General features: G+C 36.1%; 1 protein-coding gene across 2 annotated transcripts in view; it reads right to left on the bottom strand.

Annotated features, from left to right (window-relative positions):
• The window catches only part of ahrra (aryl-hydrocarbon receptor repressor a), a 156,472-nt gene extending 144,987 nt beyond the window's left edge, over positions 1 to 11,485 (bottom strand). Inside the window, exons 1-4 of one of the 2 annotated variants that reach the window (XM_057825145.1) lie at positions 11,093 to 11,485; positions 10,767 to 10,859; positions 9,694 to 9,726; positions 9,232 to 9,413 (exon numbers count right to left, since the gene is read on the bottom strand). In XM_057825145.1, coding sequence (XP_057681128.1) covers positions 9,232 to 9,413; positions 9,694 to 9,726; positions 10,767 to 10,828 — 277 coding nt within the window. In that variant the 5' untranslated portion in view covers positions 10,829 to 10,859; positions 11,093 to 11,485. The remainder of the gene's footprint in view (positions 1 to 9,231; positions 9,414 to 9,693; positions 9,727 to 10,766; positions 10,860 to 11,092) is intronic. The other variant, XM_057825146.1, reaches the window with a different exon arrangement.
• Positions 11,486 to 15,838: the final 4,353 nt, after the last annotated feature.

Raw genomic sequence — 15,838 nt, 5'->3', positions numbered from 1 at the left:
CTGAGCTGACCCTCAAATGGTATAAAAATAAATAAATGAGGATCTATGTCAGGGGTCTCCAAACCGGTCCTCAAGGGTCGCTGTGGGTCCTGGTTTTTGTTCCAACCGATCGAGTACCGATAGTTTAATCAATGAAGTTTCTGCTATAACAAGCAGCACCTGACTGCAATCAACTGATTTTACTTGTAAGAGACCAGATTGGTGCATAGGTGTTGTCTTGTTTTGTTGGAATGAAATCCTGCACCCACTGCGACCAAATGTGGAATAGTTTGGAGACCACTAATCTATGTACAACAAAAGAACAATTGGCTAACTTACATAGCAAAATTATGCTAGCTTAAATGCTATAAAATGCTAACTTTTTTTTTTTTTTACAATGCTCTTAATAAATGGTTCAGACACACATTGCCACAAAAAGCAGCTAAATACACCTATAAACTAAATTACGGATGCATTAAAAGCTCAAACAAAAACTTAGCTTATGTTGGTCTTAACAGGGAGCAACTGGATTCAGCCATGTGAAATGAGGCAGACTAGAGGGCAGTGTATCCACTCAAATCAATAAAACGAAATGCAAACACTTTCAAAATAAACCATTACAACGTCAGTTTAATTAAACGAATACGCGAAGCAGCAAAATTTAATTAGAATCTTTTTTTTCTAGTCGAATACTCCAGTTAATTGATTAATCAATGCAGCACTAATATTAAGTTTTTTGGATAACTGTAGCATAGAAAACACAACATAGCAGGCTGAGTGGAAAAAATAAACATACAATAAACAACTCTTTTTCCTTTCTTATTTGTAACAGTAAAGAAGAGTAAACTGCACATTACATACGGTACTTCTATGTGATAATTCTACTTGCTTTTCGCAGTTAATGGCGACCCCAAGCGAAAATTGAAAATCTGCGAAGTAGAGGCAGAGCTTATTTAGATCTAGAGATACATATAAGACGTGTTAAAAAAAACTTTTTATGCACATGGTTTTTGTGGGTTTTAATGTTTTTAAGCACTACAAATGTAATAATTATGATATAAATGAGGTAAATATAAAAGAAAATGATTTGAACATGTATACAGTACATGCATACTGTATATCTTAACATTTTTAAATAAAATACTGTATTTTTTTTTTTTTTTTTTAACTTAAAAAAAAATCCACGATGGACTGAGGGCGTGCAGTTTGAAGCGCGATATAGTGAGTGATCACTGTATACCAAGGGCGTAGGTTTGCATAGGGACGGTTGGGACATAACACTACTAACTTTTCAGGTTGTTAAAATTGTCCCCACAAACTTTGCAACCTGATATGCATTATATAATGAGTTCAGTTATATAGGAAATTTAGATTGTCTTCCAATATGTTGTAATGATAGAATTTACCCTACTATTATTAAGTGAATTATTTTCATTATGTTTTTTTCATTTGCTGAATGTGCCGGTCTATTTTTTCCCTTCAAACGCATGTTTGATTGGCTGATGACTTGCATTTATTTAAAATGAATTGATTTATTATTTATTTATTAATATTTTTATTTCCAGCCCATGCAGACAATTTTTTCCAGATAATCATAGTCGAGGTGAAAAAAAGTTTTCATTTTTTTGTTGCATTTAGCTGTGCTTGTGGAGAAAAGCAGTCGTGTTTTACCTGAAGGAAGGCTCCATTTTTATTTATTTTTGTTATACCGAAAGATTTTTTTTCATTTATATTTATTTATTTAGACAATGTTGAGTGGTACTAAGACAAATGTTTATTTTTTTGCCTTCCTGGATAGTTAAGAGATCATTAACAAGTGTGGATTTATTGTGTATTGTTAATATAATTTAAGTTATGTTCAAATATTGCAATTTAAATTTTCTAATCAAATCCAGAAGTTTTCAAAATGTTTCCTTAGTAGTTTTTGAAAACAAAGGTTTGAATCGAACGCTTTATCACCTAAACCAATACACAAGTCAATACAGATTTATTTTTGCATTGATCATTTAGCCTATCAATTAATTAGGTTCTTATTCGTGAGAAATGCAGTCCTGACCCCCGTTCACCCAATCTGTTTACCAAGGGCGTAGGTTTGGTCTCAACATTGGTAGGGATGATATAACATCATAACCTGCATGTACACTTTTTGCTGGGGACGGGACATTAATAAGACCAAACAGATTGGGTGATTGGGGGTGAGGGCTACATTTTGCACGAATAAACTGTAAACCTAATTAATTCATAGGCTAAATAATCAATGCAAAATACATCTGTATTGACTTACAATATACTAACTTTCATATACATTGCTCCAGGTGATAGATACACTGTTCCATACAAACCTTTGTTTTCAAAAACTACTAAAGAAACAGTTTGAAAACTTCCAGAAATGTCTGGATTTAATTAGCAAATTTATATTTCAACGTTTGAACATAACTCAAATTATATTAAAATACAAAATAAATACAAACTTGTTAATAATCTCTTAACTATCCAAGTATGCAAAAATATAAAAATTTGCCTTAAGACCACTCAACATTGTTGAGAAATTAATGTAACATATATATATATACATATGTATATATATAATATTAATATATAAATTAAATATCACAGAAAAAAAAAACTCTTAGTCCGGAAATAACAAAAATAAATAAAAATTCAGCCTTCCTTCTGGTAAGACACTACTGCTTTTGTCCACAAGCACAGCCGAACTCCACAAAAAAATTAAAGCTCCTTAGGGCTGCTTTAAAACCACATAAATAAAATAAAAATAAAAACTGGGGAGAAAGGGATCAACCTCGGTTCACTACATTTCTCACAGTTTAATTAACGTTAATCGCAGAAAATACATATAGAAGGATACGTCTCTCTAAGCAGCTTCCTCCGTTTTCCAGGTTAGCAAATTCACACAGTTTAATGTTATGCTAACGCTGATACAGGGCGGACTTTCAGTAGCAAAATTTTAGGTGTGTTTCCCACCTTCACAACATTGACGTCGAAGTGGGCGGAGGAAGCAGCATGGGGCTATGAGTGTGTGTTTGTGTGTGTGTGGGGGGGGGGTCTGGGGGTTCAAGTCATCAGCCAATCAAACATGCATTTGAAGGGAAAAAATGGACTGGCACAGTCAGCAGTGAAAAGGGGTAAATGAAGTCTGAACATGATGAAAATAATTCACTTAATAATAGTTCTTTCCTTAGAACAAATGGGGAGACAATCTAAGTTACCTATATAACTGAAGTCATTAGATAATTCAAATAAGGTTGCTTAAAAGTTGGTGAGGATAATTTGAGCATCCTGAAAAGTTGGTAGTGTTATGTCGCTACCGTCCCTATGCAAACTTACGCCCCCGCAAAAAGTGTTTATGCAAGTCATGCTGTTATATCGCCCCTGCCAATGTTGAGACCAAACCTACGCCCTTGCTTATACTTTGTTGTTTTGTTTCTTTAATTTTACTTATTTTTACAATTAAATGTTTTTCGTAATGAAGACTCTGAATCACTTTTATCTCAATTACTTCCAATTTAACTTCTAACAATTTAATTCCTAACTAATAAGTTCAATTAAAGCACTTTTTCTAAATGATTCATTCTTTTCCCCAGGCTTCAATTTCTTGGTATTGAGCACAAAATTGAGCATTTCAGTGAATTTATCTTAACACAAAAGGGAGTTGGAAGAAGAAAACTCATTAAATCCTACCAAATTGCTTATTTAACTCAAACATTCTTGACTACTTCCTTGCAAAAGCAATTGTTTAGTGCAGTGTATACTGACTTGATTTGAAGCAGCACTTCTTTTGTGCTGTAAAGTACAAACATGTATTGATGACTTCAAAAGAAATCACATGACTGTCAAGCATCTAAACATTTAGGAGAAAAACTACAATGCCATCACGGGTCAATGAGAGTTTAGTGAATACAAAGTCCATCGATACTGTGACCTTATTTCGCTTCCCCACCCTTAAGCAAAAACTCCTTTTAGAAACTGCTATGGTGTTTCTCTTTTTTGGGGGCAATTTATTCAATATCTTCCATATGAGAAGGTTTAACTCAAATACTCTAGAAAAAATGGATTCACATACATGAAAATCTGGATGTAAGAGAAGAGAACTTTATTTTTTTGCGTGTTTTTATCTATTTCCTCAATAGAACCATTAGTTACAAAACTGTCTGCTCTCTGTCCGATGACGTCATTAATAGCGTGTGCTTGGTGTCAGGCTGTGGTCACTGTGGCCTTTCTCTTCCTCTTTAACCCACCTCAGACGCTTGCACATTAAGTGACAGAATTCAAAGGAAAATTTGCACAAATAATCATGCATATTTGTCCGAGTGTTCTTAAACACACCATTGTCACTTCAACTGGTATGACAGCTTTGACAGACAGTTAGGCCTTTAACTGAGGTCTCACACATTTATATATGTATACATGCATCACTGTGACAGGGATATATTTACACCTCGGGTATTTGTTTGGGTGGTATCATCAGTTAGTATTGACAATTCATAGAGAAGAGCTTCAATCACTCACTAATATAAGCAGCGTTTATATTCTCTGATGTGTCGGATGTGATATTTAATCAAAACGTTTTGAAAATGTAATTGGATAGCTTCTCCTAGTTTCCATTGTTTAGCAATCTGAGCACAATGTAAAATAGCGGTGCCTTGTGCGAGATCTAATTATTTATTCAGAAAATGTTTTGATAAAGCTTGTACAAAAACAGCATTTATATTTCATTATATATTTTTTGTTTACCTGCTAAGGGGCTATAGGTGAAAATCAACACTCAGTTTAGAAACCTCAGGCACGAGGGGACACATGATTTTCTATCCGTCACTTTTAGATACCTAATTTATTTTCATTTTTGTCTTTTAATTTATTCACATTTTATACGTTCTCCAATTTAAATTATACTACACTGTGATCATGATAATAAAAAGTGATAACAGGAGAATCCCCAAGATCCCCATCACAAGGCCTGCAGCATTTTTATCACATTATAACATTGAATTCCCATTAGAGCGTCATGCATTCAAAAAATGAAAGGAAGAGTTGTTTGTGAATTTTCAAAATCTTTAAAAAAGCGTGTAACTTTTACTTGATCCGCATTCCAAATTAAACCACTCTTCATCCTTATAACACAGATTATGATAACCATGTCGTGTTTGAACACCAACAGTGGTGACTTAGCAAAACAATTCCGATTTGAATAGGAAAAAAATGAAATGCAGAGACAGTCAAACAAACAGGCGCCAGCAAAATTACAATCAAAATGAGGAATAAGGACAATTGGGGCAGAAAGACAACAAAGGAGGGTTAGTTAATCCTTAGAGTAAATATTTAACAAGCTCAGCAATTACAGCGAAGGCCAGGGCCTAACATGTAAGCGGAGGGAATTACAGTCAGCTGACACACGCAGACAGACTGAACAAACACATTTATAAGAAACAAGCAAACACATTTATTTGGGAAAAAAACATACAGACTAATCCATTTTTAAAAAGTAAAATAATATCAGACATTTTTGTCCCTCTTGTTTACAGAGGTTTATCATTCAAGCAAATATTACAAAAGGGACTTTGGGAAATGACATCTATGGCATCGGTATTAGGGGGGTATGTGTTTGTACTGTCAGTTATTGTTATGAGTCGACAACTAAGATTGATGTACGCCTATATTTCACTGAGCTTGTAAGCACATCACAGGTGTCACTTTTTAACTGTCTTACACACGTTTAGACTCTACATGTTACTATTACTCATAGTAGTAGTAGTAGTTGTTGTGATCCAAATTACAATAAGAAATGTACATTTATGTTTATTGTATAGTTCTAATCTTCAACCTTTCGACCAAACTATAGTGAAGAAAAATGCCACACAATTTTATGAAGAAGGTAATGCATTCTAGAACTTCTTACATCATATTTATAGTGCAAATTCACTAGTCTTAACCAGGTACAGTACTGTAAGAGACAACTTCACAAAGTCCCCCCAGTGGACAAAAAGCAGAGGTACAGGAGCATCAGTGATGCAAGCCTTCATTCTGTCTTAATAATGATGAGGAAATAATCACACAAATGAATAACAGAATCACTAACATGTATTTTTCTTATAAATAATAAAGACGAACCTATGTTAAGAACACCGTATTTAGCAAAGGGTCATTCCAAAAACAGCTTCCAAGCTTTACACCAAACCGAAGGCCTCAGTTCCCCTCTAATTATTTTCATTAGTGTAGCATCAAACGACAAGTATGCCGGTCAACTACTGCTGCTGAAAAGACGACTGACAGAAGTAGAGCAACCCAACAGAGAGCCTTTGATGAATGTTCACAGATTGGCTCCTAAAACAAGTCCAGATCTTCAAAAAAAAATGCATACATGAACATTTGTGCTACCAACAGCACAACTGTACCATCCGTCACTTTCGACAACCTCAACACACCTCTCCACACTTTCACACACTCATCTGAACTGTCATTTTCGGAGCCTTTGCTTTGCAACACTGTCAACACCTCGGATCTTCCTCGAGGCAGCGGTTGTCGTCTTTACTTCTGTGTGATCTCTTATCCGGGAAAGGTACATTTAATAAGTCCGATTAGCACCCGTACTGCAACTTTGCGTGATGGCTAAACTAAATGAGTAAAACAGGTGAGATGCTGTTGGGATTTGTGAAAACTGCACAACTTCTCTCAAGTGCTGCCTGCCACACCCACTCAGTGGAGACACGATAAACAAGGAGGAAGGAACAAATGCAGTCAATTCTAAGAATTGGTTAGTATGCATCTTCTTCGAAACTACAAAAATAACATTAATGACGCCGATTGCTCACTGTCTCATAAAAAAATAAATAATAAAAAAAATAAAATAAAAAAATGGAAAAACAACTTCCTTATTGTTTCTTTATAATGAAGGATGCCATTTATGTTACATATACTAGCATATGTATAATATATGTATAAGTATGGGAATCGAAATAATACTTAATTACGCTGGGCGGAAAAAAACAATGGGATGATCCCAGAGATTTGAGATAAATTCCCCGCCAAATCATAGCTCATTGTGGTCACCGCAAATACTTTGTACAGAAATCAATCTCTCTGCTGTCTTAATACTGAATAAAACAGTGAAAAAACAGGAAGCCACACAGGAAATTAATATGATTAGGAGCATTGCTTCTTCCTTTTGCCACTCACTCTGGCTGAAAATTGGATTTTAAAGTGGTAAATCTTTACTCCCAGACACAAAAAAAAGTTTGCTTTGTCTATTTCCTGGGATGTTGTAACAAATTGAATAATTGTATTAAATTATGTGCCTCTACAATATGGTTGACGTATCACTGAATCACATAATAATGGCTAAAACAGGGAGAAAAGTTGCTTTGTTAAAGCAATATGCTAACGTTGGATTCATTGTTTTTTGGATTATATCATTGCTGTACAAATTTTTATGACTATCTTAATCTCATTTGTTTGCTAAAAAATGATGATTTAGTTTCTTAATAACATCGACTCATTGATCTAGTTGATCTATTTTCCCAAAATACATCAGTAAACCTACCGTATTTTTAAGACTATAGGTCGCACGTGAGTTTAAGTCGCATTTTGGGGGTTCATTTATTTGATAAAATCCAACATCATGAAAAGGCATGTCATCTTGAAAGGCAATTTCAAATAAAAATGAACTTATGACAACAAAAGGCTGAATTAGTGTATGGTATGATAATGTTAAATGACGCATAAAGTACGAACTGAGAATGTGCCTTGTATGTTAACATAACATAGCTATTAAAAACTATGGTATAAAGAAAATGCTAACAAGTTTATAATAGTGTGTTAATAATTTCACGCATAAGTCGCACCAAGAGTAGAAGTCGCATGTTTCAAACTATGAAAAAGACTGCAATTATAGTCCAAAAAATATGTTATATTTCAGAAAATGTAAACTTTTACTGCAATGGCTCCGTCTTAATTTCATTTGTGTATGGTGCTAAAAAATGATTATTTGGGTTCTTAATGGCCTCAACTTATCGATCTACCACATGTATTTTCTCAAAATCATCAATAAGAGTACCGTATTTGTCAGAGTATAAGTCGCTTTTTTTTTTGGGGGGGGGGGGGGGGGGGGGGTTACGAGTTTGATAAAATCCAACATCAAGAACAGACATGTCATCTTGAAAGGCAATTTAAAATAAAATAGAGAACAATAGGCTGAATAAGTGTACAGTACACAGACGTTACAGGACGCATAAACGACGAACTGAGAACGTGCCCGTTATGTTAACATAACAGCTATTAAGAGTTATGATGATGATTCAGATGACTATAGCATAAAGAAAATGCTGACAAGTTTAAAATAATTTGTTCATAGTTTCACACATAATATAATTAGTATAAGAGTACAGTTTAAGTCGCAAGTTTAAAACTATGAAAAAAACTGCGACTTACAGTCCAAAAAATACGGTATATTTTGCGGTAAATATTTCAGAAAATGTGAACTTTTACTGTAATTACTCCGTCTGAATTTCATTTGTGTATGGTGCTAAAAAAATTATTACTTGGGTTCTTAATGGCCTTGACTTGTTGATCTAGCAGATGTATTTTCCCAAAATCATCAATTACAGTACCATATTTTTCGGACTATAAGTCATACTGGAGTATAAATCGCATTTTGTGAGTATTTTTTTTTTTTTTTTTCTATAAAATCCAAAATCAAGAACGGACATGTCATCTTGAAAGGCAATTTAGAATTTAAAATAGAATAGAGAACTTTAAGCTGAATAAGTTACGATATGCGAACGTTACAAGACGCATAAACGATGAACTGAGAACGTACGCTGTATGTTAACGTAACATAATTATTAAGAGTTAATCAGATAAACTATAGCATAAAGAAAATGCTAAAAAGTTCATAATTATGTGTTGATAATTTCACACAAAAGTTGCAAGTTTCAAACTATGAAAAAAACTGCGACTTATAGTCCAAAAATACAGTGTATCATTGTTGTAAGTGTTTCAGAAAATGTGAGCTATTACTGCAATGACTCTATCTTAATCTAATTTGTGTATGGCACTAAAAAAAATGTTTATTTGGTTTCTTAATGGTCTCGACTCATTAATCTAGCAGATGTATTTTCCCAAAATACATCAAGTAGTAAATAATTTGTGTTATATGAATACAGTACATTACAGACACTTGATTAATACATTTAACCATACATAGACATACAAGTCTATGCAATTGTCACCGTCTCTTACCTTGGAAGAAACTCTTGACGCGGAGGTAGGAAACTGCAAGGCGGAGCACAGACAGTTTGTCCAGTTTAGAGATGACGTCCGGCGGGAAGGGCAGCAAGCTGGCCAGCCGGTCCAGCTCGGCGTTCAGCCTGTCCCGGTGCCGCTTGGATGGGTTCGTTTTCTCATTGGCGGAGGACGGCTTCCTAGTAAAAAGGGAGACACGCATAGAAGTCGTTAAAAAAAATTCTAAAATAAATAAATAAATAAATAAATAAAAAGAGTCATGCATGAACTTAGTTTTTAGCGTTTCACCATCCCAAATTGTCACTGCAGTTGTATCTTTTTTGCCCTCACCCATGGTGACAGACAGTGAGTTTAACTTTTTTGGAGCCATGCAACTGTTCAAAGCAAAGTTAGTTTGAAATCTGACAATCACAACATGACATTTTGACTTTTTTTTTTTCCTCCTGGAATAAAGCTTACACTGTCAGCTGTCCGAGCCCTGATGGTCTTGCTCTACAAGATAAAATGATCAGTAATTGTGAATACCTGCATGATTTTAAAAGGTCTGCCATGAATTGATGGAACTTTAAAAATATACTGTATATGTTTCAGTTGTTGTTGGTTTTTAACAGAAACACATGATCATCCCTGTAAATGTCCCTGCCTTAGAACTTTTTTTTTTTGTCCTGCAGCCTTCCTCGGTGCACCACACAAAACTGGTTTGTTCTTCCTCCAATGACGGCAAATGTCTTTACTGAGAAAAAAAATGATTTAAGCACTACAATATAGCTGTCCTGAATGGCATGAATTATATATTTGTATTCACTGGGGCCTTTTTTTCTCCTTAGTTAAACTCAACAACCCTTTACACGTGGTTATTTAAGGAACACAATTTACAGTGAACTGATGTCTCAGTTCATAGCATTTTTACTCATGATAAATTAATCATACTTCCTAAATGAATAACTAAATAATACTGAATTATGCCAGTGGACTCCGGTTGATATACGCGTTTCATATATGACTATGAAAACTTCTTCACTTGGAAAATTAATAACTGGAGGGTTTTGCTTCATTATTTAAATGCCATAATAGTGTGGCGCAATACACAGAATTGAAGCACATTATTTCTTTTTTGTCATGTTTGATGATCACTTCCTAGAATCGTGTTTTACTCATTAAATATTAATGAAATGAGCAGACAAGATTGGTAGGGTCATGTGGTGTGTATATTAAAAAAATGTCAACACCGTGAAAAAGTGCCTCTTGCGCTCAGATGTCTACAAAGCAAGTACATTCTATGTTTAGATTATCTGAAATAGGTTTTTAAAATAATGTTTAAACTTAAAATCTTAAAACAAGTACTTAAAATAATTTGCTTTCAGTCCACTTTATTTGTGCTACTTGGCTGAGATGAGGGGAAATGCAGCATGTATAAGTTGAATGATTCACAAGTAAGCAACCTGCATGGTTGCAGGTTTCCACTGCTTTTGCATGTTGTGTTTTTTTTTTTCTTTACATATATACATATAATACAATATGTTTTTCTTAACTGCTTTTGGACTGGCTTCCTCCGCTTCCTTCCCGCGTACATGCAATCTCCAGGAGGGATCATGATCTTGCGCTCCGTGGAGGTAACAGGTGCGCTGTGGAAGGAGACACCCACAAACAAAAACACACAGAGGACTTTTCAAGTTTTCACGTGGTTTCCAATTCGTTTTCGGGACTCGATTAAAGTGGCTTAATTAGCCACAGAAAGCAGTCAATTACAGAAGAGTAAGAGCGGGTAACTACTTCAAAGTGGTGAAATAAGTCAGAAAAGCAAAGTTGAGCAGTGCCATGATAACGCAAATTAATATGCAAAAAAAAAAGTACTCACCGGGACACGCGGTGCTTGTCAGTTAAGTCCAGTCTAGTGTTTCAGTGGAGTCACATTAAGCGCAAAAAACAGAGATGCGTCTCGAGGGGGGTGCGCCCACTCAAAAGTGGCAAGTGATAAATCCACGGGAGAATCAAAATCAATCGCACAGATCCGTGCTGATGTTTTCATCAGCTTTGTAGTGCTCGCGGCAGATGTTGCCTGATGCTTTATACCCAATTGAGACGCCTTCACTTCCTTGCCTTTCAGGTGGCGGATTCCTCTGAATGACATGTCGAGCTCTTCGCACGCAACTCCGCCTCGCAAACAGAGCGCGCGCACACACACAGAGACGCTCATACTCACATAAGCACACACGAGGTTTGTGGTGCGTTCAGGCGTTGTCCGTAAATTGGAAATATCATTTTAGGTTTAAAAGCTTGGCGGTTTTGTTTCACATTTGCGATATACGTCAACTTTGAGTAGTTTATTAATACGTAAGAAGAGTAATTTAGAGGAATGTTAACGTTTAGAAGGATGTGAAAAGTTTAAAAAAGTTGACATTGATATTCGCGCCTTTATTTAGCATCAGTGAGCTCGTGAGAAATATTTGTTTTAAGTCAGTAAATATTTAACGACATAGTTTTTTGTATATCTTTTTTTGTTCTGGCGTGACCATAAATCATGCGAATTACCTTGAAAATTTTGAAATCTTAAATTAGTTTAGGTTTTAACGGGAGACACGTGAAGTGGGCATCAGCCCAAACCGACCCCGAGGGGGTTACGCACGCGCACATGCATCCGGATAGAGGCGTGAGGGGAGGGGTCACACGCTAAGGGCAGCCCAAGCCACTACGCTTACATTCATACTGGGACTGTCTGCGGCCGCCGACGCTTTCAAGCCGGAAGATTCACCTCCGACAGCGAAACTGGTTTTGCGGGGAAATTCGGTCTGCTTAAGTGAGAAACTTCGCGGAACTGTACTATGTGTGGTATATTGTTGAATTCATATTATGTTGTTTTTTTTTAAACATTGACTGGCGGCTCGCTGGGACTGGCTCGGGGACGGAAGTTAAACTGTTATACCTTCAAAACAAGAGGGGAAAATATAATCAAAATTAAGAAAACGCTGTTGGCGCTGGAGCAATCATGCAGTTCTGCGAATATTTGATTATGGTTAAGCTGAATTTATTTCGCTAATTGGACTTCCGTGAAACGTTACGCTCGTAAATTCCTCAATACAAATGTTTATTATTTGACTATTTAACCCTCAGGGCGATTTTATTAGCATTTCATCTTACTTTTCAACCGTTGCAAACAGGTTTTCATTAACATTGTTGTCATTATATAAAATATAAATTCATTCTTTTCTCCTTTGAAGTTTAAGGTGGTTTTTGAAGTTGGGAAACAGCTTTAAAAATACTTGAGTCAATCTACATCCACAGTAATTATTGTCTTTGATGATGATAATTTAAATTGTTTTAAACTTAAATTTGCTTCAATAACTTGCTCCATTAGAATACAGCAAGCTATTAAACGCTTATTTTGGAATTTAAATTTATTACATGAAATACTTGCCCAGAAATTGATGGGTGACGGAATCCTGTTGAAAATAAAAATGCAATAAAAATGTCAAGTGTTGAGTCTTGAATCAAACCACTTTCATCCAATATCATTCCAGAAAATAACGGGGGGGACCGATTTCATTGTTTCATTGGGCCAAATGTGACCATATTAAAAATGTTCATTTTGACCAAATCAATTGTTTATTCAATAATTTAGCTAATCCACACTTTGGAAAGTTCTGTTACACTTGCACTGACATTTTTTTGTTTTTGTTTGAAAAGGTTGTTTTGCTTTTGAATGACTGTATTATTTGAGAACATTTTTAATGTTTGCATTTAAACAATTAAGCGTACCAATGAAACCTGCCTCGTCCTTCCAAGATCAAGGCAAAGAAAAATCAAGCGGAAAAGTTGTTTCTAAAAATGCTTCTAGTGTTCTGCACTGCCCTCTGCTGTCCTGATCTATATTGTAAGGTGTTCATATAGAGTACAATATTGTACACACTTTATTATCATTAAGATACCCCAAGTACTGTCAAAATAAAATTCCACTATAGAATATGAAAATACAGTGAGGAGCAGAAGTATTTGCACCCGTTGTAATTCTGCAAGTTCACCCATTTAGAAAATAGGTACACATCAGAAATTTCAATCATAGATGCATTTCCACTTATAGAGACATAGTCTTAAAAAATATAGAACTCACATTGTATGATTTTTCAATCATTTATTTGTAATTTACTGGGGTTCATAAGTATTTGTACCAATGAAAAAAATAAGTGCTAATATTTAGTGCAGAACCTTTTGTTTGCAATTACTGAGGTCAGACGCTTTCTGTAGTTCTTCACCAGGTTTTCACATGGAAACAGGGATTTTGGCCAATTCCTCCAATCTAAAGATTTTCTATTGGAGTGAAGTCTGGAGACTGGCTAGGACACTGCAGAACCTTGATATGATTTTACGCAGCCACTGTTTGGTCGACTTATGCTTCAGATCATTGTCATGTTGGTCCAGCCACGACTCATCTTTAAGTCTCTGACTGAGGGAAGGAGGTTGTAGTTCGAAATCTGACGATACATTTCACCATTCATCCCTCTGCTTTGTACAGTACAGTCGTCCTGTCCCCTTTGCCGAAAAGCAGCCCCAAAGCATGAGGTTTCCTACCCCATACTTCACAGTGGGGATGGTGTTCTTGGGATTGTACTCAACCTTCTTATTCCTCCACACACACCGATTAAAGTTTGCACCAAAAAGTTCTACTTTGGTCAAATCTGACCACATGACTTTCTCAGATGGCCCCTGGCAAACTTCAGACGGGCCTTCACATGTACTGGCTTCAACAGAGGAACCTTCAGAGATTTGCATGATTTTAAACCATTGCACCGTAGTCTTCTACTGACAGTAGCCTTTGAAACTGTGCATCCAATTCTCTTCAGGTCATTGACTAACGCCTGTAGTTTTAGGCTGAGCCCTCACATTTCTCATCATGAGCGATGCCCCACGAGGAGAGATTTTACGTGGAGCCCCAGTCCGAGGTAGATTGTCAGTCATGTTTAGCCTTTCCATTTTCTAACAATTGCTGCAACTGTTGATTTATTCTCACCAAGCTGCTTTCCAATTGTCCCATTGCCTTTTCCAGCTTTGTGAAGCTCATTTTTTTCTGGTGTCGTTCGAAAGCTCTCTGCTTTTACCAATGGTAGCAGTTGGATTATGACTGATTTTGGGGTGCACAGGTGACAATTATGAGCTCAAACTGGTGGTGTGTGGGTGGTTTTCAGAGGTATAATTACTTATGAACCCTGGTAAATTTCAAATAAATTATTGAAAAATCAAACAATGTGAGTTCCGTATTTTTTTTTTTTAGATTATGTCGCTATGAGTGGAAATGCATCTATGATTGACATTTCAGATCTCTACCTATTTTTTAAGTGGGTGAACATGCAAAATCACAAGGGATGCAAATACTTCTGCTCCTCACTTTATGTGTGCATATTTTTTTTATTGATTCTTTATTCAAATAACGTTAACACATCAAGCTGCCTAGTATCTCGTTTATTTTGACCTATTTCTCATTAAAACATAAAAAAAAAAAAAAAAAAAACTCACATATATCATGTTTTTTCAAACTACACCACTGTCTTAAGAAAAGTATTGCTTTGGTGATACCTTTTGGCATTTTGGTGCCACTATGTTGGAGTGATGGCAAGAGCTCGCCTTTTTTTTTCTGGCAATAATTATCTCTTGGATTCGTGAGTCAGCTGTTGACAGAAAACAAATATCAAACATTTGTGGTGCGGCGGCCTGTATACATGAGCACCCCGTGCTGGCACTGACTCCGGCGCCAAGCCGGCAGGGGAGCTTCATTCAACTCTGCAGGAACCACAAACATGCTCCGACGCTACCCTACGTCCACGTTTCATCTTAGACAACCACGTAAGAAACATGAGAGATCCCATCAGACATGCTGGCGTCATTGGTAGAGGTATTGCAGTGTAAATGTAGCTCAACACTGTCGTGTCTTCTATTAAAGCTAGATGAATGTTTTAGTTGCTTTATAAATCCACTGGCATTGCCATCCAAGATGCCATCTAGATTAAGCCCAGACTTAAAGCCCTGCCAACGTTGCTTGCATCCACCTTCGCACGCAAACGCGTGTGAGCGTTGGAGTGACAATGGAGCCACTGAAAGCCACATGCCAGTTGCAATAGTGTGGCTTTCATTGATCAAGACGTCACTGTGGGATATGAAGGGACGCGTAGAGAGGTGACATGACATGTCTGATTCTAATGGACATGAATCATTGATGAGACGGTCACTTGCAGACGACACCTAACATCCACTCATTTCATTTCTGTCACAATTATTTAGGGCAGAACTGTTCATGACATTAATGATTGCTCAAGGAGACAAGACAAACAAATCCTTACGTACTTGCTGGTTTGACATTTGACAGCGATAAAATACGCTAAATGTCCTTATTTCACCCTGATAATTGATAACTTACATAAAGCACACAGAAAATCATGTCAGTTTTTTTCAGGTGCTACAAAGTTTTAATAAAAGTGAGACTAAAAGCGGAAATAAAACAGGAAAACATCCAAAGATGCCTGGCAATCCCTGGCAGCAACATGACTCTGCTGCAAGAAAGGATGTTGACACTGGAATGGTAATGTGAAATGAGCCAACAACTGCTTATGCTAAC

The sequence above is a fragment of the Corythoichthys intestinalis genome, chromosome 20 (genome assembly GCF_030265065.1).
Source record: "Corythoichthys intestinalis isolate RoL2023-P3 chromosome 20, ASM3026506v1, whole genome shotgun sequence".
Taxonomy (NCBI): Eukaryota; Metazoa; Chordata; class Actinopteri; order Syngnathiformes; family Syngnathidae; genus Corythoichthys; species Corythoichthys intestinalis.
The sequence above is the reverse complement of the archived record's forward strand: the minus strand, read 5'-3'. Positions and strand labels throughout refer to the sequence as shown.